The sequence below is a fragment of the Heteronotia binoei genome, chromosome 9, assembly GCF_032191835.1.
Source record: "Heteronotia binoei isolate CCM8104 ecotype False Entrance Well chromosome 9, APGP_CSIRO_Hbin_v1, whole genome shotgun sequence".
In the NCBI taxonomy this organism is placed as follows: domain Eukaryota; kingdom Metazoa; phylum Chordata; class Lepidosauria; order Squamata; family Gekkonidae; genus Heteronotia; species Heteronotia binoei.
The window spans coordinates 43,754,764-43,779,866 of record NC_083231.1 but is presented as its reverse complement, the minus strand read 5'-3'; the positions used below and the strand labels follow the sequence as shown (position 1 = coordinate 43,779,866).

The window sequence follows — 25,103 nt, the reverse complement described above, 5'->3', positions numbered from 1 at the left end:
ATTTGGGAGCCAAAGAGGGAGATGGCTGTGGGGCTTGTGTACCCAGGAAGTGATGTAGGCACCCAGGTAGTGACATCAGTGATGTCAAGGTTGACACTGGTTTTGGGACAAAACTCTGTGGTAGAATTAGAGTTCTGACCAAAGCTGGAATGTCTCCCCCTCTCCATGTCACCAGTATGCATACATCACTTCCTGGTGACGTAACACATCATGTTTATTTCCTGTTTTTCCCTTCTTGCTCCTGGAAAGGTAAAACTATTCCCAGCCCACTGATCCAGTTCACCTGGCAACCCTAGTTATGATTCTACATTCAACACGAATTCCTGTATTGCTGTCAGATTTAATTATTTTGAGGAATTGGTCTTCATAACGTGCTTGAGCGATTATTGCTGTTCATTTGTGTAAATAGCAAAGAGAGATTCAGGCATGCTCACACAGTGCAGAAAGCTGTAAGAAAGTTGCTTCAAGCCTTTTTTGGTCTCTTTGTTTTGAATGGGCTTAAATAGGTTGAGGTACTCCTTGCTGAAGCTGTGACTGAAGAGCACTATTCATGAACGAGTTGACTTCTAAAATATTTATTGTACTAATAACTTATACTAGAAGCTTTTGAAGAGAAAAATGAAGCAGTTCTCATTGTCAGTTTTATTGGCTGCACATGAAAAGATACTGCACTGTAAATCTGTTATCTCTTTTGTCTATCCTTCCCACTCAGCAGCTTGGAAATGATCTGCCTTCCATTTCAGTATTTGTCCACACATGGTAAAGATTATCAGATGTATGCTAGATACATGTCATTCTGAATTGGGCCTGCTTTCCAGTTTGTTCCACACTTAAATGGCTTAGCACAAGGAAGAAACAAAGGGCTATAAGAGATCTTTGACAGTATAGCAAGACACCAGTACAAGCTTGGAACAAGCTTTTGAGAGTCTGGACAGAGAAAACACCACAAGCAGCTGTTCCTAACAATTAGCGAACTCAGGAACTCAGTACCCAAACTCAGAAGATCTGAAGTATTCCAGTTATTTCATAATCCATACATTGTGTCTGATACTCTACTTGAAAGGGGATCAAGAGGCCAGTTTAGGTAGAGCAAGGACTAAATCCTATTTATTTGGGTCAAGGGGGTCCACTTCCTGAACCAGGGTCCAGGCATCCTGATTCTTCATGGCCAGTCATACAAAAAGGTAACCTAAAGTGAAAGAGACAAACAAATGTTTCTTATGCCAGAATAAACTCCTGTGGCAGCAAACGTAGGTGAAACCAGTACATGTTGAGTATATGCTAGCTTCAGTTGTAGACAAACACCTTCCCTCAAAAACAAAAGATTGTTTTTTTTGTTTTTCCTCTCGCTATACTTGGAAAGAGGGAGTGGGCCAGATAAGGAATCAGGCATGGTACATAATTGGCGCAAAATAAGAGAGTGGTTCAGAGTCTTGAGAGTATTTCTGAATAGGGAAACGGGGGGTAGGTCTCCAGGTAGGGAGGGTGGTGGTAGTTTAGAGCAGTCTTGCCCATAAAACTTTCCAAATTACATGATTGGGACAGTCTGACTTGTTTGTGAGAGATGCTGATTCCTTCTCTGGCAGAGTGTTAATACAGTAGGATCACAGGGCTAAAACCAGACTGATTAATAGTCTGATTAATGGTCTAACAGCCTGGTACTTGGTGAAGTTCTCTCTGGAATAGTTGTTTCCCTCAGTATTTGAGATGAGATTAGGTGGGGGCCTAGTCCTTCTGCCAATGTTCCATCTTTTGGAGTTACAATGGCCCCAAACCTGGCCTCTAGAACTAGAAGAAAGAAGCTGGTTTCATCTCAAGATTGAAGGGGAGAGAAAGATAAAACAAAACAGCACCAGCACCAGAGAATTATGCTCGAAGAGTCTTGGAGTCTTGTAGCTGACTCTCCTGCACTGGGAAAGGATCCTCTGTGCTCAGACACTATGAAAAGATAAACTCCTATTATTCAGGCTACAGAATATTAAAATCAGGCAGCTGGAACTAGTAAAAATCTCCATGGTTGCAGGAGGAGGGGAGGGATACAAAGAAAAGCACGCATTTAGAAAACCTGTTTCTTCAGTCAGGTGAGCCAAGATACCTCTAAATGGCTGCCGTTTGATCTGTCCTAAATGGCAAATTACATTTTCTTATAAAATAGTATTAGATGTGAAGTTATGCAGTGTTTCCACACTTAAATGGCTTAGCACATGGAAGAAACAAAGTTACAGTTACTTACTTCATTGTAAGTAACTGTATAACATTGAAGAGCTTAGTTGATTGCAAGATGCATCTGAACTACCTGGTAGAAGCAAGTCTTTTTTGCAGTCTCTAAAGTAATGTTTGCTCTTATGCATGGTTTCAGCCTTTCAAAGCACACAATTCTGATTTCTAACTATGAAAGAGTGATAAGAGTATAGCTACGGAGAGACTTTCTGTGCAATCCTGAGTTATTGTCTTCATTAACCCAATTGACTTGAGTGGGTATAAAAGGGTGTGATTCTGTACTTTTTACCACTGCTTTCTATTGTCTCGTTGGTTTTAAGTTTCCCAGCTGCCCTCCACCCAAACATTTTTGTTGCTGCAAACCTTTGCTGCAAGCCTTTGCTGATCACAGCACTCCCCCTTTGTGTATCGCAGTGTGACTAAGCAAGAAATAAGCCAGCTGGAGTCTGTAGTTAAAATATGAGTAGTCTTGAAGGAATCTAATTTGGGAGCCAAAGAGGTAGGAACTGAAAGGGCTTTGGAAGCCATTATTCATGATTCATTCATCAATCTGTCACATTTGCTGGCAACCAAAAAAATCAAGGATTGAAGCAAAGCAAACACGAAATACCTAGTTTGTAGAATAGGAACTGAAATATTTGATTTTTCAACATAGGCAAGAAGCATAAGTGCATATGTAGCTAGCAGATTTTAGGATAAGTCTAGCAAGCACAGGCAGATCCATTGAACTAATCAGTTATACATGTAATTGTCCTCTTAACAATCACCAAGAATACACAATAAATTATATTAAATAGAAGCAAACTTATGGGAAAAAAAGGTGAGGCAATTGCATTTCCTGTGTGACTGCTGCTCTTTCAGTACATGTAGGAAAATGCCTGCTTGGAGATGACTCATGGAATAATCCCCTTTTTATTTCCTTGCAAGACACACAACTGTACTGTAGTAACTGTATATTGTGCAGCAAGTGCCTTCGAAAAAATTGTCTTGGGTAGGGTAATCATGCTGTAGCATGTTTGGAAATTTTTCTTTAAGCCTTATTTTGCTTTCCCATGGTGATAGAGAGAGAGAGAGAGATCTGTATAAAACAAATTATGATTGTCTGTTGCAGACCTTTCTCCTGTTTCGTTTTTTTCTGCAGCTGGGTGTATATCCATATCCATATTCAGAATACTCCAAAAGTGTTGACCTTGACATGTGTTTATCAAGGAGGAATTGCTTTTCTTGTATCTTTTAAGAGTCCCTTGATATAGTCTGGCTGCAGCACACTCATCTGATATCTTTACTGAATTGTTTCATGTTGATTCAAGGATTTTTTAATGCAGTTACATGCTATTTAAGAGTACCTGTATCTTTCTCTTTTATAACATTTAGATATAATATAAGCTATATATGTTCATATTCCAGATCAGAGGCTTTGAAACTGCTTATTGCATAGACAGCATGGGGCACACCAATGGAGGCTTTGTGGAGCTTGGACCATGCCATAGAATGGGAGGAAATCAAGTAAGTTAATTCAGTATAAGATGTTTTGAATGAGGTGATGCCAAAATTCTATTTTAGAGTATTTATGCCCCACTTTCTATTTACAATAACGACTCATTTGAATCTGATTTTTGTCCTCAGTCGATGTATTCTGCACCAAGTCTAAAACACATAATTGCTGCTGGTGTTTAATTTTAAATTTAAGAGGTCAATAAGAGACCTTATTGGTCAGTTGGTTGTGGAATTAGAATCTACTTCTCCCAGTCAATAGTGCAGGTTTGGATTAAAGTGCCTACAGATGCAGGCACTTGTGGTAGCCAGTAGGTCTCATGAGAGGATGCCTTCACAGACCTCCATCTCCTCAGGCCCATTCTGAACCTCTGATTGATTTGTTGGAAGGAACTGTCTACTTGCTGATTTGGAGAGAGATCTTTTAGATTCCAACTCCATGTGTCTCCCCTGTTGTTACACTGCTCTACTGTTCTTCAAGGCAGACTGTTTAGTCTTGCTACACTGTCAGAGTTGTTAGGGGTGCCAACACAAGGAATGGAGCAATAGGATCACATTCCATGTTATATGAGGTAATAAAAGGAATGAGTGTGGGCTCCTGTAAGGTTGACAAAGTATCTGCCTCAAAAGCTTGAGAAACTTGAAAAATTGGAAAGAAGGTATATGTGTGACAGATTGCTTTCATTTTGGGAGGAAAGGCTTTGATGGGATTTGATATAAAGGGAATATTATATGACAGTACTTAATCAATTATGAACTTTTAATAATAGTAGGTGGATATTTACTTTTTCATTAAAATACAAAAGTATTTATGTACTACTTCAGATTTTATTGCTATAAATATTTCATTATTTGAATAGTGGTTTGTTTTTTTCTCCCGGTAGCTGTTCAGAATCAATGAAGCAAATCAGCTCATGCAATATGACCAGTGTTTGACAAAAGGACCAGATGGATCTAAAGTCATGATTACACACTGCAATCTAAATGAATTCAAAGAGTGGCAGTACTTCAAGGTATCTGATGGACTTAGATGTAGGAGTCAGATGGGTTTCCTAGAAGCCAGTGAGGTAGACAGTCAGAAAACCAAATGTAGCAATGAGAAAAGAAATCTGTGTGCAGAGTGCATTTCCCTTATAACTGAATAAATATTGCTTATCCCTGTCTAACCCTTATAGATCAAACTGTATGACACCTGTAATGGCTGAGGAATACCAAGTACTTAGTAAAGTCCTTGGGAGCTGTGTAAGACTTCTAAGTCAACAGCTCCTATTCTACAAACTAGGTATTTCCTGCTGCAGAATAATACCTTTTTGATCAGGAACAGAGTATGCCTATTTGCTTGCAATGTGATGGCTAAGGCACTTATGAATCCCTTAATGTTTACACTTTTTAAAAAATTTAATAGCAACTAATACATTTGGGATTAAAACTATATTTATCTGTTATACTTGGCTTTTCTGCTTAATGGGAACCAAACAGTGCTGACAACACCGTTCTCTTCCATTTCAGCCTCACAAGAACAGCCCTGAGCAGTGGGTTAGGCTGGAAGAGTGTGGGCCCAAGCTGGCCCAATGAACTTCCATGGCAGAGTGGAGATTCATACCTGATTCTCCTAGATCCAGGTCTGATACCCTAGCCATTACACCACACTGACTCTCAAGACCCAAGATATGTCCAAGACTCACAGAGCTGCTTTGGCTCAGTCAAGTACCATTCACTGGCACAGTGGAATTTGTAACCACTGTTAACACCTTTAAACAGCAGAGCGGCATGTCATATCACAAACTGCTGTCAAAGCCCTATATTTCTTAATTAGTAAAGCTAGCATGGTTTCCATGAGACAATTAAATAAAATAAACTCTTTTTTTCGATTTTTGTTTCCCAGAATCTACATAGATTTACCCATATTCCTTCAGGGAAATGTTTGGATCGTTCAGAGGTTCTGCATCAAATATTCATCTCAGACTGTGACTCTAGCAAACCAACACAAAAATGGGAAATGAACAATATCCTTAGTGTGTAGACTGAACAGCCTGAAACCTACCTACTGATAAATTTAATTCATATAGGACTGAAGATAGCCTGAAAACTGCTGCAACTATTAACTTTATACAGCTGCAAGCCCAGAACCTCCTGATCTGGATGAGGGACATAGACGAACTGTGATAGATTTATCGTCTGCAGTTAATGTTTACAAAACTGCTCTTACCTTAAACTTTATAGATGTTTACATCTTTATTTGTGTGTGTTTCATTTTAAGATGTTTTAAATAGGTGATAATTTAATGTGCTTTTGACTCTGTTTCCATATTTACTGGAACAAAGTTAAAAGCATCTGCTTAGATCTGAAAATAATAGTTGCTTCTGCTTGTTCAGGAGGACTTTCTTCTAACCCTTCTGGCAGGGCCTTCCCCCTGGGTCATCGCAAAAGCCCCTCATGAAGGCTGATGGAATGTCAGGGGACTGTGGCGACAGGAGAGTTAGCAATGTATACAACTTTCCTGTGCATGCAGATGTGCCTTGTGCTCATGCGCAGGTAAAAGGATTCAGATCCAAGCAATTATTGTGTTTGGGATTACACTCAGGGGTCTGCAGGCAGTTTTTTTGTTTTGTTTTTTAACACACTCACACTTGAAAAAGGTTGGAGTAACCAGATTTTGCTATAACATGGTGATTATCAACCTGTTGTACGTTGTTTTGATTTTACATATTATAAGCACTGCCACAGGTTTTTAGCCAGGGTGGCCTTCTTTCACAGTCATGCTGCTTTTTTGAAAGGTGAATTTTCAACATATTTAGTGCCTCTTTAATTTTACCTCTGTATTTTCCACGAGAAAAGCTTTTTGTTTTATAGCATGGGATATTTAGGTGTCTCCTTTTTGAACAGGGATGAGTTGGTACTACCCACATGATGCTTAAAGAAAAAAAATTGCCATGTTCTCTAGCATACTGCTTATTCTGTACCAATAAAGTAACCAATTGGTGCACGTCTTACTAACCCTGTACAGATGACCCATCCATAAGCTGACTGATCGCACAGGGAGGAAAACCAAATATGAGTGTTCTGAGCTCCACTTCCATGCAATCAAAAAATGACCTGCAGAGTGAAAATGTGTGGAGAAAGTGTCCATGCATACACTCCCTCCCTGTGATCCACATTCTCTGTACAGGGCTACTATGAATTAATTCTGTATGAAGAACCCAAAACAATGTTCCTGTAACTTCATCAGGACCTTTAAAGAAGATTGGATATTGGGTAGCACTGAAATCCATGAACCACTTATGTGAAACAGCATTAAAGCGGTTTAAATCTTCTGTTTTGCAATATCAAGCTGAAATTTAGCACTATGTGATGCGTTCAGTGGAAGTGAGCACTCCAGATTACAGCTAAAAACATACAAACACTGTATCAAAGCCTTACAAATCTTCTGTATATGTCAGAATTGAAATATATCGACTTCTGCACAACACAGAAGAGTAAAATTGATCTAATTCACTTTTCTTGTGACAAAGGGAAGCTGGTTGAAGAAGTTTCATGATTATTTTGCAAACAGGCAGCATGCAGAGGGGGGGGTGCATCTCGTTTTAGAGCATCATATGTAGATTAGAAATGGGCAGATCAGGGCTGGTTTTATTGTTTTGTACAAGTGTCTTCTCTCTCAAACTTTCTCCCTCCCATATTTGGAAAAAGATTACATGGTGTTTTTTGACACTGGGATTTATGCTGACTCTTCTCCAGTGTCGTGATTCCAAATTCCATATTTGTGCCATAGCATGGAGAGAAAAGAATATATATTAGGAAGTTCACATACCAAGGAATAGTTTCCTAAATGTTTGTGTTGCAAGTTTTTGCTTTTAAGGTCATCTTAAATTTTGATTTTTTTAAAAAAATGTGAAAAGCCAAACCTGTTTGAAGACTTAATCTGAAGGATGAGATGTTAGGCATAATCCCACAGAGATTGCTGTCAATTTAACCATGCTATATTGGCCTGTGGGTCTTGTAAACAGTTCTACACAAGGAGTCCCACTTTGATCAATTGGTTTACTGTGCATATGACTTCATATCTCAGATTGAAACTAACTTCCTAAATTATTCAACTGTTATCACAAGTATACTTTGGCTTCAATAGCATAATTTTTTGAACAAAAGTGAAGGAACACCTAAAAGGTAATGGAAATGCTTCCATTATAAGGTCTTTTTTTCGATTTAGGTGCAGTTCAAAGTAGCATATAATATTTTCATGAACACAGAATTTTGGCCTTACAAAGGCCAGGTACATATGGCCTGGGATCTTTTGTGGCTTGAGTCTTTTCTAGCCTCCTTTTTAAAAGGTGTGAATAATTACAAAATAAAGGAGGACTAAAGGATGATAAGGGTGTGGACATATTCTTAGTTGTGTATATGAAAACTGATTCATTTTCTCTGTTGATTAGAGTTTAATTTAATCACATTACTATGCATAAGTGAAAGAGATTGCACATAGATTGTGCACATCTGTGTTAAATGGGTATTGTGTGCAATGTCATTAAAATCCAATACTTTATGTGAATACGGATCTGTATTTTTAAATTCCAAATCTTACAACATAAAATGTTACTCTAATGACTTTTCCTACTGTAACCTTTTAAAAAGTAGTTTCCATATCCTTGCTTTGTAAGTTGATCACTATGCATTTCTACACATTTTATAAATTTGATTTATGCAGATTTTGATAACACTGTATGTTTCTGTAAAGATTGTATAAATCTTCAAAGGTTTTATTAGGGATAAATCTGGGTATCCTGTGTATATCTTAATTCTGGGTTGCTTGTTTTTTAGGTGAGGAAAATAAATATTTTATCTTGTGGGTTTATTATATATTTGCACCAAAAGCTGATCCTTTTTTAAAAAAAACCTAGACATGTTCCTACTGAATCACAGTCTTTACACAACTTTTTTATTTATGGATGTGTTTTATGTTCCTAAGAGCCCCATGGCACAGTGTTAAAGCTGCAGTACTGTAGTCCTAAACTCTGCTCACAACCTGAGTTCGATCCCCACGCAAACTGGTTCAGGCAGCCGGCTCCAGGTTGACGCAGCCTTCCATCCTTCCGAGGTCAGTAACATGAGTACCCAGCTTGCTGGGGGGAAAGTGCAGATGATTGGGGAAGGCAATGGCAAACCACCCTGTAAAAAGTCTGCCGTGAAAACATCGTGAAAGCAACATCACCCCTGAGTCGGAAACAACTGGTGCTTGCACAGGGGACCTTTCCTTTATGTTCCTACTGAATCTCAGAGTCTTTATACAATTTGCAACATCTAATGCTCATGGTAAAAGCAAGGAATAGTGCCTACCCAGAAAATGTTGAGTTCTCTCCCCATACACAGAAGTCTCCCTAAATATGCAGAATAACATGTTTGTAAAGTAGGGTTAAAAAAAAAAGTGAGGACCGAATGTGCATATTCTTGACAATGCCAAAAATAATTAAAAATTGAAGGGGGGCACATGCAGAAGGAGATGGGGAAATCATCCTGTTCAGGCCTTTAGAAGAAATTTGGGAGGGGACATAGCTTTCCCAATCATTTGTTCCCCCACCTCCAGGATCTCTCATGAATCTCGTTTGCACAAGAGTAACATCTAAATTGTTACAACATCTACTTGCTGCTTTGATCGGTGTATGTCTACAAGTAAAATCTTCGTTACGCAGCTGTTGCAAGATTGCTGCTTTATATCTAATGTACCTTAAATCATTGGATGAGTGTATAAGGCCACTAACAGCCATTTGTCGAAGAGTCCAATGGCACCTTTTAAGACCAAAGTTTTATTCATGGTGTGAGCTTTCGCATGCATGCACACTTCTTTGAATAACTGTTTCATTGTATTTGAAGAAGTGTGTGTGCACTCAAAGCTCATACTTTGAATACAACTTTGTTGGTCTTAAAGGTGCCACTTCACACTGACATGGCTACCCCCCTGGAGCCATTTTACTTGTATTTTTAAAACTGAAATTTGGGTTTCTGATGCAAAGATAGGCAGAAAGCAACTCTTCTTTATATGAGATTAATAGGAACTACGCACCCACAAAGAAGAGACCAAAAATAACATAAATATTCAGGGTTTGTTTTGTACAAAAAGCCCAGCAGGCACTCATTTGCATATTAGGCCACACCTCCTGACAGCCAGCTGAAACTGCGTTCCTGTGCATTCCTGCTTTTTTAAAAAGGCCTTGTAAATATTTAAATAGAATCCTCATAAAATCTGTTATTTTCTTGTTCCAATCACAGAAAAATATTTTATTTGAACATACATTTTTACTATAAAAACTATACATCCAAGCCCATCTTGGTAGTGCCCTATTTAACTACATGGTGAGCAACAAATCAATTTAAATCACTGTTCATGGTCCAAGAAATTAATATGCTACCTGCAGCTTTCACCATCCTTGTTTTTATATAAATAGCCTTTCTGTTTTAACTTATCTTCAAGAGATTACATGCACAAAAAGCCTATCAATTGTATCATTTCTACAACTAAAGTATTGATTCAGTCTGTATCTGTAATGACTCAGCAGCAATTCCTAGACTTTCAGCCTGACCTACCTCACAGGATTGTTGCGCAGATCAAAAGAGGGAGATGAGAGCTGCTTTGGCCCCCACTATGGAGACAAACTGTCCTTTTCTTAGGTAGAGGCTGTAGCAAGGGGGAAGGAGATGGAAAGCCGATCACTTCCCCTCCAGAAAATGGCCGCTTTGAGATACATACTTTACCTTTGCCAGGTCAAAAATACCAGAACATGCCACAAGCTCATGCTGATACTAAACACCTCAAGGTTGAATACGGCAGGAAAGGGCAACAATGCATTGCAAACAAAAGGAACATGGAGTTTTAGTGTCTGTGACCATAATGCCCCCCCCCAAACCTCATAATTATTCCTTATTTCCATTATGGGCCTGTTTCAGGACTTTGACCCACCCACCACACATGGGGACACATATACATTGTGCGGGGGGTGGCATCTGTTTCAGCTGCAGTGTGGGTGGGAAGACAGCAAGAGTGGGGGGTTAGTGAATGTCACAGGTGGGAGAGTATTGGAGTGCCAAGGGTGCAATTGCAGGGGAAGTGGAGAGGAGGAGGTGGCTGGGGGTGGTGGTAGTTGGACGAGGGGTGGGAAGACACTGGGCAGTTGAGTGAATGCCTTCACTTGGGTGTGGACTTACACAGATCCTTTCTAGAGCCTGTTTTCCCCCAGAATCGGTCTTTTTCCTAGTTTCAAAATAATTGTCAAGGTATGGAATGGTTTTAAAATGTTAAAATGGGATAAAATACAGCTATATTTGTTGGGGATATCAGTGACTAAGATGTTTTACCTAAAATATTATTCTTGTTCCAGACTATCTGTTCTGACAACTTAAGTACCATTTTGGCAGGACATGTCTAAATGTATAAAGGGGCAAGGGGGGGGACTATGGAAGTTTTTTACACATCAGTGGCAAAATGATTATATGCACCAAAGTGGAAAAGATCAGTTACCTACAGAAGAGGAACACTTGATGGAAGATAATTGAGCTTGCAGGGATGGCTAGTTACTGTTTTGATCACAAAAAAATTATCTAACTTGGAAACCCTTGTCATTAAATATTATTGTAGTCATCCCTGTTCCTCTCTCCACCCCCTCTATCCTAGTCACATAATGTAAACTAGAGAATTTGAAATGCTTTAAACTCATCACCTAATAGTAAAAAAAGGTGTTGCAGGCAACCCCTGAAGTCGGTCTGAAGCAGATATTCAGATCTTGGTCTACATGTATAAAATTCTGGTAAATATAAAGACTAAGATTATAGCCCCTCCCACTTGTTCATGAAGTAGGGTTTCTAAGACTGCTTATGCCACAGCTCACTGAATCCAGGACACTTCCACTATTATCCAATATACTGAGCACCAAGGAAAACGTGAAAAGGTGAACCAACACAGCTCAGCACTCCATCTTCTGAAAACTATGAATGCTGATTTTACCTTAGAGGACATTACCTTTAGCTAGTGAATCTGAAGCTAGCCACTGCGCATTACTTTCTACTTTTGTGACATGAAGGTCCAGGCTCAAGCTGTCTTGGCTGGTTAGGCTCTCAATAGCTTTGGCTGAATGGAGTGAGGGAGATAGCTCAATTACTACCAACTAGGACAAGTAAAAATTGTTTAAAGGATGTTGTGAAGTTATATAGTTCGTTGTATTGTATTATTCTGTTTACAAATTTGTGAACTGCTTTGGGGGAAAGAACAGCATATAAATGCCATAAATAAAACTGCCACTTCATCCTGATTCAGACATCAAAGGATGGGTTGGCATGCTTCTTTCTCTCCCTCTTCTATCACGAAAAATGATTTCCTTCTATCTCGTTCAGATGCAAATAATGGTTTGAGGATAAATGTGACCTATAACCTGCCAGATCAGATGTAAGTTAGGGTTTTGCTATCCTTAACAGTTAAGAATTACAGAATACAAAAGAGCATGAGTCAGAGGTGCATGTATATAACACCATACCATGGCTTAGTACTCTCGTATTCATGGCAAATAATGCAGAGGTGCAACCTGCTTTAGTTGTTGCTCTACTCATTAGTATTAAAAACAGTGATTCAAAATCTTGCCTAATACTGGTAATGATGGTCCAAAAATCTGCCTTGTTTCATGCAAGGTCAAATTAACTTCTCCATGTCACGACAGAATAATGTACATCATTTTATTACAAAATTGTTAAAAAAGTAATACAATGTAATAGTATGCAAAACAAAGTTGACTATTTTGCTACCCATGTTTCACTTTGCTCAAAACCAAGCAGTCATTGAATTTCAAAAAACCATTAAATATGCCAGAACATTTGACAGTATCAGCTTTCAAATCTAACAGTAGTGGCATTTAGCTACTACATACATTAGAATACAGATCTCCCTACAGAGAATCACATTACCTATACACAATTCTGTACAGTTTTTTTTTATATACTGAAGCTAACAATGAGCTGCACTCAACTTCACATTCTTAGCAAAATCATGGACTTTTGAGCACAAATCTTTACAGCAAGTTTATCAATTTACTCTTCATCTTCTTCCTCCTCCTCCTCCTCTTCTTCCTCCTCCTCCTCTTCTTCTTCCTCCTCCTCTTCCTCTTCAGGTTCTGCCTTCTTCTTTGAACCTGCTGGCCTACCTGGACCTTTCTTCCCTGCATCACCTTTGCCCTTGGAACGGTATGCAGCAACATCCTGCAAATAGCATAATTAAACACAAGCTTAGTGTATTAACATACATCAAGAACTGAAAATGTTTCTCAAATTTGTTCTTGGCATTTGGGATCCCATCAACTGCTCTTTCAAGTCACATTTTCTACTGGAGTCCTCAATGGGGTGGCCCCTGGGTGCCTTGGTAAAAGCTGACACCTTTGGTGCTCAAGCATTTTTAGAATGTGGGTGGAACCATGTGGAGTTTAGCCCAGCAGGGCTTCTGATTCACTATGCAGAATGTCTCTTTTGCTGCTGCCACCAGTTTCATTTTATCTCACCTTCTTTCTATTGTATTTTTTTAATTACTCCTCCCCTGCATATGAGCTTTCTCTATGTGTGGCTCTGCCTCTTGCAGCAGCCATTTTCTCATTGGCTGTTTCTCATGCAGCTATTTTGTCATTGAGCCCACTACCCTCTATCAGAATTCCAAAGGTAACCACAGGCTTAAAAGGGCTGTGGCCTATATGGTCTTTCTCCTGTTTTTTCCACATACTGAGATAACCACCCATACATCCCTTGTTGCTCTCCTAACTTGTACGGAACAGATTTGAAAATTAACAGTAACCAAAATATGCACTGGGTTCTCTTCCTGCAACATCAGCTAGGAACAAAGCCAACAGCTCAAAGATGAATAACTTCTACTTACTTTTTCATATTTCTCCTTTAGTTTTGCTGCCTTTTGCTCAAAGGGTTGTTTGTCTTTTGCTGATTGCTCAGACCACATTTCACCTAGTTTTTTTGCTGTATCTCCAATAGATAAACCAGGATGGTCACTTTTGATCTTTGGACGATGTTCAGAGCAAAACAGGAAGAATGCAGACCTAAAGAATAAAGGAAAGAACGGTCAAATATCTCCCAACACAGCAAAACTGCCATCCTTTGCCAATTTAAATATATATCTTTTTTCCCCCTGTAAAATAAATATGGAACTTCACCAAAACAAGTGAAATTAAATACTTTACAAGGCTTTCAAAAATGTAGCTTACGGTGGTCGCTTTGGAGCATTGGGATCCTTTTTCTTCTTCTTCTCTCCTTTAGGAGGAATATAGTTCTTCATCTCCCTTTCATAACGAGCTTTGTCTCCCTTTGCCATATCTTCAAACTTTGACTTTTCTTTTGCAGACATTGTCTATAAAAAAAAACAGAAAATGGGGTTTTTAAAATGAAAATATATTGGGATATTAGCAGTTAATACTTTCCACAAAGCATGGTCACCATATGTCCAAAGCCTCCACACCTTAAAAGCCACACAAAAAAAACCATTTATACTACTTCTGCGATATAGAAATCAAGTTTTAAAGGCTTTATTATTATTTAGCCAACTGACTTAAGAGATATTATGACTCTTTGCAAACCAAGCCCCACCCCCCACCCCAAAAATACAGAATTCTTTCCTGACAAAACTGCAAGAATGGTTGAAGTCTTAATTGGGATCCTGTATGATACGTTCCATATATCATAGGGAGACATCAAAGTGAACAGCAATACAGCATTTTGATGCTTACAACTCAGATTTCTTCAACAGTGTATATATATACAGTCTCAATCACAGATGTATTGTGCACCTATACAAGTCTTTCAGGTAATCCCAGTAGTTTTGCTGTAAGAGACTACCATAACCCCTCTAAAATATTTATTTCTAAGGTAGCTTACAGAAAAGCACTACTGCCTGAGCACAACTGTCAAAAAAGACAATTTTCTTCTCTATGTTAATTTTTATAGAAGACGTGTACCTCCCAAATATCCAGTTAAGTTTCATTATGCAATCATATGGCCTTTACAACTTGGGTAAGAATTTACTGAAGTCCAAATCTTCAGCTATAGTCACAGAAAAAACCACCACACTAGTTATTCGAATACAGAATTCCTTGCAACCTTTACTTTGAAGGAATCAAGTCCACTGCCTTCACTACTAAACATTTTAATATGCCTTTCTCATTCAACCCCTGAACAAGTATCACTACTGTAGTTCCCACCATTTAGAATTATAAGTGGCTCAACTGTCAGTGCAACTGTCAGGTATCTAAAGCCAGCTTTAGACGCCTATGAAACAAACTGTCAAAAAGTTGTGCCCTCCCCCAACAACGTTTTTTTTAAAACACCCTGCTTGGCTTTTAATGCAGGTTTTCATGTTTATACAATACCTAAACTCAAATTCTTGTAAAAAGCCTGTTTTAGAACTTAATTTCTTGTAGTTCATGTTGCTTACTCCAGAACTGGGGGTGAGGGAAGCGCGTAACAGAGCTTTCAAAGTATTTATTATTCTGGCGATGGCCGGCAGAGGCCTGACACAAAAACTCCGTTCCCGCCTTTTAAATGCTTAGGCGCGCGGCTGCAACTGCAAGGCGCGCCAAGAGGGCGGTCAGCGGGAGGCGGGGCTTGGGGAACAAGGCGGGCCCGGCCGGGCCTGGCGGAGGAGCCTCTTACCCGCCATCTCTCGGAGCATTTCTTGGAGAACTCAGCAAAGTTAACCGAGGAATCCGGGTGCTTCTTCTTGTGCTCCTCGCGGCACGTTTGCACGAAATAAGCGTACGAGGACATTTTGCCCCGAGGCTTGTTGGGGTCGCCTTTACCCATGGCGGCGGCAACACTCTCTGGAAGGGAGAAACGAGCAGGAAAAGTAAACACGAAGGAAAAAACGGCCGCCGCTGGGAATAATGATACCTCCTCCCTTAAAAGCCCTCCCTTTTCTTAAAAGCCCTTCTAATCTCCCGTGGCTCCAGTAACGCTTTCCCGCCAGAATACTTAATCTCCCCCCTCCCCATAAACTGCGCTTTCCCTTCTATTTCTTTTAAAAAATCCCCACCTTCTGAAGCGATTCAGTCCCCCCCCCCAAGCCTTATCTACTCCCTCGCCGAAAACTTTTGCCTTCCCCCTCCTCCACCAGCCCCGTCACCATTACTCAGACCCCGCAGCCCAAATTCTGAAGCAAAAGAAATTCACGAGTATCGCCCTGAACCTTTTGCCTAGTATGGCGTGGGGGAAAGAAGCGGCAGCTGTGAAGGGACGCCTGAGAGTCGACGAAAGCTCCCGGATCACCGTCTTCCTTCGCAGCGGCCAACTGGGTCGTCGTTCCTAGCGCACTTGATTGCCTCTTGTTTTCCACAGCCCTACCCGCCACAGCAACTTGACCTGCGGAGCTCTTTACAAGGCCCACCCCTCAGGGTTTCTGGTTGGCTGGCCTGTTGGTTTAAACGCGACAAAGCCACACCCCTGAGTCTTGCGGAGTACTTGATTGGCCAAGAGTTGAAGGAACGTCATTCGAATCCGAACTTACTGTGTTCAGTCGAGAAAGGGGAGGGAAGACAGAAGGGGGGGGATCGCTTACGCTCATACCCGTTGAAACCGGTTAGGGAGTGTGGAGAGAGAAGGATTAAGAACACGCTTCCGATTGGAGGGCCGATACAGTTGAAAAAAATATCTCGGAGGCACCTGCTATTGGCTAAGGAAAACGTTCTGAGTCGCTATTGGTCGGAGGAGTGTAACATAGCGTGGTTTAAAAATACAAAGGAGGAGGAGGAGGAAGGGGGAAGTAGTGGCAAAACAAGAGTGGGGGTGGGGGAAATAGGGCAAGAGAAAGGAAATAAAAGTGCGGGTGGCAAATGTGAGGCGAAACGAGCAGAGGAGCTTACCTCGGGCGAGGGTTTCAATCAGTTTATACTTTTTGTTTTAATTCAAGTGTGAATGTTAAAAGCAGATGGTAAAGTTATGTCTCCCTATTTAAAAGGAACTAATACTTTATTCTTGCGTCAAGGCTTTACTCGGAAGTAAACTCTTGCGCTGAAACTTCTTCCGAGTAATCCCATAGCGTTACAGCCTGCTTAGGGCAACGCAAGAGTACAACCGTAAACTCACTTTTGCGGAGTGGGTCCCGTTCCACTTAGGACTTACTCGTGATTACGACGCAACGGAATGGGTCGTCCCCCCTCCCCAACTCCGGTACTTGTTGGGCGTCGTTCGAGTACTCACTTTCTCCCTTCAGGGCGTTGAAAATGTGCTCTGTATTGGGCACAGAGAGGAAACGATTTTCGCGTGCTTGTGTCTCAAAAAAAGGAGGGGGTAGTCTTGACATGACAACAGGGGTCGTCGAGAGCCCTCTGGAATGTGCCCTGCTTCCTTTTTTCCTGTTGGAGGCCACCTTTTGCACAGGGCTGCCTTTCCACCTGTTGCTGTTTTTCCAGCTTTCCCCTCTCAGCTGCTGGAAAGTTCTGGCCCTCGCAACTTCGGATGCCACAGTGAAAAGAATAGTCTTGATCAGCATATAGCTTTTTACTTGAAAAATTAGTTGTTTCCAGTGTTGTCGCAATCTATCAACTTTCAGAATATTTATCTTTTGGGTTTCTAGCCCTCCCTACGCTGCAAGCAGGCTTAGGGCAGGTTACATCAATAGACAACACCATAACTAGTTAGAACATAATTATAAAGCGATCTTTTTTCCTAATAGACCACTGGTGGTGATGTCAAAACTCATTTGCTCCTATGTGTGTACCAGGTAGATGGAATTAAGGTTGGGGTTAGGGTTGCTAGGTCTGTACTGGAAAATACCTGGAGTCTTTGGGGGTGGATCTGGGAGAGGGCAGAGCTTGGGGAGAGGAGGGGCCTCAGCATGGTACAATGCCATAGAGCCAACACTTCAAAGCAGCCATTTTCTCCAAGGGAGCTGATCTCTGCCAGCTGGAGATCAGTTGTAAAAATGGGAGATCCCCAAGTCTGACCTGGAGGCTGGCAACCCAGGGGCTGGACAGACAAAGCAATGCATGTTGAAAGCAATGCAGATGGAACAGCATAGAGCAGGGGGAGACAAATGCAATTTGAGATTCTGGCTGCCTCAACAATAGGTCTGGTGGAACATCACCATTTTACAGGCCCTGTGGAACTGCATCAAGTCCTACAGGGCTTGGATCTCACTTGGGAGACTGTTTCACAAGGCAAGCCCTAGACCTGAGAAAGCTCTGACTCTGGTTGAGGCTAGACAGGCTTCCTTCAGGCCAAGAATCACCAATAGATGTTGAAAAATGTTGATCTGTAGAGCATAATGTTGTCTGGGAGATATACTGAGAGAGATGGTCCTGAAGGTTGGCCCCAGACCACTTGGAGTAAAATGTGGGAAGAGAAGCATGGTAAAGCTCTTGTCTTCAGTACATCAACATGTGTTCATTCTAAACTTGAGTTTGCAAGAATGTAAACAGAATTGCTCACATCATAGAAAAAATGATGTACCACATTTTTCAAGGATTTGTTTAATCATGAGCAAAGTCATCAAGGCTTACAAAAGGCTCTATACTTTAGAACCATTTGACTCTGTATGGTTCTTTTCACATGTGAATCTCTATATTTAATTTTATCACCAGAAAACTTTGGTCTTGTTCTCATTTGCTCCTCTTTGCATACGATGCTATAAAAACAAATCCCTTTCAAAAGTTCATGACAAGTGGAAGGGAAATTTAGTTTCAATCTGCAATCCTGGTGCTCTGATTAAAGCAGTGGGTTGGCCCTTAATTCCCAAGACTGGGATTAAACTAGACTGTTTCTTAAAGGAAAGAATTTAATTCTGTCTTTATATTGTGGGTTTTTTTCCTGCAGAGCTGAAGCCATAGCTGAAAGCAGCTTAGATAGAAAAGTTCTCAAACAAAAAGATTGGATGGGACTTCAGTACAACCAGAAAGTAAACTTTTCAGTAACAGTTAATCTACTTTTCTACTGCACTAAATGCTAGCATCTATTCTAGCATTATTGATGGGAGAAATGAAAAATGAGTTACACTAGAAGCCATTTATGCAACTGTTGATAAAAGATTAGATGTTATTTGCAATGCAGATAATCACCATCTAATTTTAATTAATGTATTTAAAACCTTTATATGTTGCCTTTCCAATTTAGGGCCCCCAAGCCAATGAACAATCAAAACAAGTTTTTAAAAATACACAGTATAAAACCAGTCAAAACCAACAATTAAACAAAACCCACAAACACAAAAGAGACTGAGTGAAAGAATACCAAATAAAAGATAAGCTTTCACTTGATAACTGGTGGAAGACAATGATAATGGGAGATAGACAAATCTCCCGAGGAGGAAATTCCATTATTTTGATTCCATAACTGAGAAGGCTTGTTCACAGATTGTTACCCAATCTAGATCAATTCAGATCTACATTGCTCATCAAGCTCCCATGTATGTACAAATTATATCTGTTTGAGAAACAAGTTGTAGTGAGTTGGAAGATATTACTCCCTTTTCATGTAGTTAATTTGACCAAAGTTCCTGGTGTTGCTAACTCAGACTGTTACTGTTAATAATTTGGGTAGGACATCACAAAGTAACATAAAAGGTCCATGCTCCAATCATGTCAAAATTGGAATCTAGACAAAATGAAAAAAAGGCAAGGTGAACAAGGGATAAATAGAGGTCAATACAAACAGTCTGATTTAGGCTTTCCTTCTATTAGTGGTAAGTATTAATTAGATGAACAAAGTTTAGAGCTTGGATGAAAAATCATGAAGGTGTGCAATATAACATTTGCATTTGAGTTCCAGTTTGGTATGCTGGCATTCTGATCCTAAACATGGACTTCTGGAAAAGTGGTTCAGTGGAATTTACTTCTAATTCATATTTTCATATGTACTACTCCAACTGTAAGATATAAAAATTTGCTCATCTATAAAATAGACATAATTATTTCTGAAACAGACATAATTAACTTACTGAGCTCTGAGGTCTGGCATTGACCACTATATAAGATCTTGCTGTGCTATACAATGCCGACCAGTGCAGAGTTACTGTTTCATTCTAAACAAACTATACTCTTAAAACAACAACAAAAAAGCTTCTACTGTGTTGAGGATTGCACAGTTGGTTTCCTTAACTGACACCCCATAATGTTAATTAACTTATGTAGTGATACGTAGAAAGTTTTGTTGTGTTGATTTACCATATTACAGTATTTTAAAACCATTCTGAAATTACATCTGATTCAGAACATATTAACACTCGTCTTAAGTGATAAATGCTTGGAAGCACATTATGACTGTCCTCAATGGTCTATAGGATCATAAAGTTGGAAGGGATTTCCGGGGTCATCTAGTCCAACCCCCTGCACAATGCTCTCACCAGTACCTCCCTCACATACCCCCAGTGATTCCTGTTCCATGATCATAATGGTTTCCCTTACTTTCAAAGCCAAAGCAGATACTAACTTGGGATTTTCTAGTCACCATCTACACAGATCCTGAAAGTTAGTCCTTGCTAGTTACTACATTCCTAGAAGTCAGGTCAGGTGGTATGGATGCGTCTTGAGCAGAGAGAGAGAGAGTACTCTCAACCCACTCCTGGAAAGCCCTGATAAAGTTGCTGTTCCCTACCTTTCCAAGCACAAAGTCCTTCACCTTCTCCCATTACTTGGTTTGGAGGACAGATGGGCTGCCAACATTACTTTGTTCCATGTCAAGTCGGCAGGCTTTTGCCCAGCCAGGCTGTTAAATTGACCTAGCAGGTCAATTATCCCCACTTCTTCCTTGTTCTTGAAATTGGAACAGAGGTCACTAACAATACTGACTGAATTATGCTTTAAATGTAGGCGGAGGGAGTTCAACAAGTGAGTGGTGGAGAGAAGGAGAATCAGTCAGCTCAGTAATGGGGCTGTGTTCTGCATTCTGATAACAGGGGAGGCCTTGGCTTCTATGTCTTGTTGTGGCCCTCCAAAATAAGACATTAGACACTGTGTGAGACAGGATGCTGGATTAAGTGGACCACTGGTCTAATCCAGTAGGACTCTTCTTGTAAATGGCTATTTTGGAGAGTGGACTCTATGCCATTATATCCCACTAAGGTCCCTTTCCTCCTCAAACCCAACCTCTCCCAGTCTCTACCCCAAGTTGTCAGAAATTTCCCAAATTGGAGTGGCACCTTTAGGACTGCTGATCATTCTTAGCTATGGTCTCTTTTTCTGGTGTAAGCTGAGAGAAAAATTCTCAAGCTTTTCTTGGAAGTGATCCTTGTGGAACTTGCAAATTTAAAGATTTACTATTCACACTATTGGGACCTGTGTCAATAAAATGTTTTGTTATTATTTGACATGAAAGCAAACAGCCTAAGGTTTTTCTGTGTGTCTTCTACAGAAAGACAATCAACTCTAGATATTACATAAGGCAGCCACTGAACATGTAATAAACATAAAAACAGAACAGACAATGAATATCATTCATATATTAATGCTTCCTGAATATTAGCAACTGGAACTGCTCTGCTTTTAAAGATTGCTGTGCCCATATTTAGCTGAACTTTTCTGATTTTTTTGACATGGAAACTGCGTACATTGTGTATATTGGCCATTTGTTATATGTTATTTTTCATGTTTCCCTCCTGTTTTTCTTTCATGCCTGATGGTTTCTGCTGGGCTCTTGAATGTCTCCAGGCAACTGTCTTTGCAAACAGAACCATTTCTGCCCTGAATAGTGTACATAAGACTCCCCCTCTGCAGGCAGATAAAGGCATTATTTTAAGGATTGGGAAGCAGATCTTCTGAAAGAATGTGTACAATTACGTTTTTATGCGATGTATAGCAAAAAGGTCAGTCAAGGATGACCAGCTCATACTCTGTGCCTTTAAAATCCCCCCAAAGCACTTGGAATTGCTAAACAGTTACAATGCTATGAATGTTATGGAATCAGAGGTCCCCTTACAGGCACACCATTTCTATCTAGAAAATGAGTGCTGCTATAATACAATTATGTTAGCTGGCATAGCAGTTTCAGTTCTGAAGACCTTTATGTTTTTATAACTAGACAGATAAATATCTAAAACTGTATAAGAAGTTTCCAGACTGCCTGTCTGATACCCAGTGTTTTGCAACATTTCAAATCTGCCTTGTTTCCTATTAGGATATTTAAACCCACCCTTTCTCCAATGAGCTGAGGGCAGTATATACTATTATCTCCTACCATGTCCTCACAACTACCTGCGAGGTAAGTTCAGTTGAGAGTGACCAGTGCAAGCAGAAATATGAGCCTGGGGCTCCCAGATTCCAACATTCTAACCACTATACCATGTTGTTTTTTCCTTTTCTTCCATCCACACCCATGCTGCTACTTAGCTCTAGATGTATTTTGCAGGCTGGAAATAAATCATGATAAATTATCATGCAATTATTTGGCCTGCACAGATGGTCTCAATGTATACACCTGGCTTGCCAAACAGAGGCATGCAAATTGATGCTGGCATGAATAGTCTCCACACAATAGGACAGTTCTTCTGGCATGTATTTTTATGGCCCACCAGCCGGAAATGCAGCAGCACAGACGCATTTCTGCAGGTCAAGGAAACATAATCCATGTTTGTTCAGAGAATATCCATTTAATTTATGAAACAAGAATTAGGACATCATCCTGACCTGGGTAGTCCAGGCAAGCCCAGCCTCATCACATATCAGAAGCTAAGCAGGGTTGACTCTGGCAAGTACTTGGAAGGGAGACCTCCTTGGAATGCCAGGAGTCAGGGGCAGGCTTTATTCAGCCACCTCTCTGAATATCCTCCATGCCCCCAGTCAGGGTCAGTCACCAGAGGTCATAATGACTCACACATGCCCATATAAATACAAAAATACCAAAAAGAAAAAGAATTAGGACATTATCGCTACACATCTTTCATTCCAACTGAAGTTGCAGTAGTGACACATTTCACACCAAAGGCTACTGTAGGAAGAGAAGATCACAAGACAGCAGGTTTCAGCAAACAGTTTCTCAGGTCTGTTGCAAGGGGCGGTCCTGAAAAAGACATTTTGGCTGTTTCCATAAAGCTGACCAGGTCATTGCTGTGCAGTATCAAAGCAGACTGGTATATTTTTTAAAAGTTGACAACTCAACTGCAATTGACTTTTGATCTCAGTTTTCAGGAATGTATCTGCTCAGATGAATGTGAATGTACTCCCTTTAAAACTTGGTATGTGAAAAGTAGTTTACAAAGAGACCTCATCTGTGGTCCAGTTTTGTCTATCCAGTCCAAAACAGCCTAAAAAGAGCAAGATGACATCACACAAAATAAATAAAGTTAAATAAAAGGTTTTTAAAGAAGAAGAAGCATTTAAGCTGCTTCTGCAGTAACGAGTGTGAAGGATTGGCAACTATTTTTAGGAGAGTTAAGAACAAAAATGGGTAGTAGTATACTAGAAATTCCATTTCAAGGTTCAAAAGGAAGCAAACTGGCTCTTTCAGTTTGTGAGAACAAGCAGTCTATCAAAATAGTATTCTGGGAAATACAGATTGAAAACTGACACCTCGCTATGTCATAGTGAACTCCAGCCACCTCCCTATGTCATGGTGAACTCCAGTCTTCTTACTAACTACTTCAGTTGCAACTTCCTTACATGGAAAGATAACACACATTTGGGTAATAGGAGTCCAGTAGCACCTTTAAGACCAACAAAGTTTTATTCAGAATGTAAGCTTTGGTGTGCATGCCCACATTTGGGTAGGATACCCTTCAGACACTAAGGGCTCTTAAGCAGATCTGTGTGGAATCCTACTTAGGTCAACTCAATGGTGCTTACTCCCAAGAAAGTGTATTGCACTGTTATTTGTCCCACTAAACTGATAGTGTTAAAAATAAAGGTAGGTTTTTAAAAATTGTATTCTGTCAGGCCTAATGTCCCCAGCAGCTGGTAATCAGGAGAACACAGCCACTGAAAGTTGAGCTGCCATACTTAACAGCTGTTGATAGAGCACAAGGTTAGAAAAGATGTCAAGTGTTCATCAGAAATACAAGGTTTGAATACTAAACAGATTTTTGTTCACTGCAGCATACCACAATGACAAGCACAAAAAATGTCAGTTTGGTGGTTAACTTCATGGTCATTTACAGAAGTTACTTGCTAAATAGGAAAGTGGTTCTTGTTTTGTTTTTTAAAGCTCTAGGGCTTGTAAACTCAAAATAGTATGTAGTCTGTCATAGTAACTTTGCTGTGGAATACATCCAAAGGATAATTTTTATATCTATAAAGTCTATTTCTTACTCTCCCTTGTAGGGTTCTTAAGGCTACAGTCTTATGTTCAGTTACCTATCTATAATTAAACCTTGTTGATTTGCTTCCAAGTAAGCCTGTGAAAGAGACTGCACATATGTAGTTTTATCTGAAATTTGAAACTTCACAATTTAAAAAAAAGATTTACATTTATCAAGATGCAGTCTAAGACCCAGTACATACCTAGCTGTGGTTAAGCATAGAAGGGAGCTAGAAAAATATGGCACTCCACCATGTTATATAAAGGGGCTCTTTCACTATGTAATAACTCTAGTATAATATTTCCTTGTCCCTTCATACCATTTTTAATTCTGTAAACCAGGAACAGAATGCTACAAGCCAGAATTTGATCAAGCTGAATGAAGTCAGAAGGACTTTAAGTTATTCTATATTATTATTATTATTATTAGTAGTAGTAGTACATAATGAATCACCCAGTCCCAGTTCATGCCAGGCTCTGGGCAATGCACCATGTGGTTAAAATGCATAAAAATACATAAAATCACCAACACAAAAATTAACCCAATATAAAAATCAGATGCACCCTGTATGCTCTTTTAAAATCCTAGATTACAAGGGCATCCTGCTGGGGTGGAGGGAAGAAAACTTACAAAGCGTCTGGGGGGAGGGGGGGAAAGGAGGTACAGCTGAATAGAAAACTGCTGTTCCCTTAACTAAAAGCCTGGCAGAATATCTCTGCATGCAGGGCCTTGATGTCATCTGGCAGAAAGTTCCACCTGGTCAGGGCCAGAACTGAGAAGGCCCTGGCCAAGGATAACCAGACCTCCCTCAGGCCAGAGATCACCAGAGTGTTGTTACTATAGAGCACAAAGCTCTTCCAGGGACATATTTTGTACAAGTGTTCAGCTTGTACAAGGGGTGGCCAAACTTGCTTAACATAAGAGCTACATAGAATAAACATCAGATGTTTGAGAGCCTCAAGACATGAACATCAAATGTTTGAGAAAGAAAGCAACTTTAAATGTATTCTCCAAGCCACTGGCTGGCTTGGCTTGGCGAAGTAATTTAAAGAGGAAAATGTCTTCTCCAAGCCAGCCGACAGGCTGGTGGGGGCTTCAAGAGCCTCACAGCATATGTGAAAGAGCCACATGTGGCTCCCAAGCT

General features: G+C 40.1%; 2 protein-coding genes across 3 annotated transcripts in view; one reads left to right on the top strand and one right to left on the bottom strand.

Annotated features, from left to right (window-relative positions):
• Positions 1-8,571, top strand: part of GALNT7 (polypeptide N-acetylgalactosaminyltransferase 7) — a 57,689-nt gene extending 49,118 nt beyond the window's left edge. For both annotated transcript variants that reach the window (XM_060246533.1, XM_060246532.1), the window contains exons 10-12: positions 3,628-3,726; positions 4,599-4,727; positions 5,600-8,571. In XM_060246533.1, coding sequence (XP_060102516.1) covers positions 3,628-3,726; positions 4,599-4,727; positions 5,600-5,737 — 366 coding nt within the window. In that variant the 3' untranslated portion in view covers positions 5,738-8,571. The remainder of the gene's footprint in view (positions 1-3,627; positions 3,727-4,598; positions 4,728-5,599) is intronic.
• A 3,844-nt stretch (positions 8,572-12,415) lies between these two features.
• Positions 12,416-20,507, bottom strand: HMGB2 (high mobility group box 2). Its single transcript, XM_060246531.1, has 5 exons — positions 20,326-20,507; positions 15,394-15,560; positions 13,953-14,095; positions 13,613-13,787; positions 12,416-12,948 (listed from the first exon to the last, which is right to left on the bottom strand). Exons 1-5 carry the CDS (start codon positions 20,357-20,359, stop codon positions 12,781-12,783), a joined length of 687 nt encoding a protein of 228 aa, XP_060102514.1. The 5' UTR covers positions 20,360-20,507; the 3' UTR covers positions 12,416-12,780.
• Positions 20,508-25,103: the final 4,596 nt, after the last annotated feature.

What these genes read in the sequence shown, in the direction of transcription:
- HMGB2 (XM_060246531.1), bottom strand. Translation starts at nt 20,359, where the DNA reads ATGGGAGAAGGTGAAGGACTTTGTGCTTGGAAAG. An exon ending in AATGCTCCGAGAGATGGCGG is followed by an intron (nt 14,096 to 15,393) that starts GTAAGAGGCTCC and finishes TTTTTTTTATAG; the next exon opens with ACAATGTCTGCAAAAGAAAA. An exon ending in AATGCTCCAAAGCGACCACC is followed by an intron (nt 13,788 to 13,952) that starts GTAAGCTACATT and finishes TTTATTCTTTAG; the next exon opens with GTCTGCATTCTTCCTGTTTT.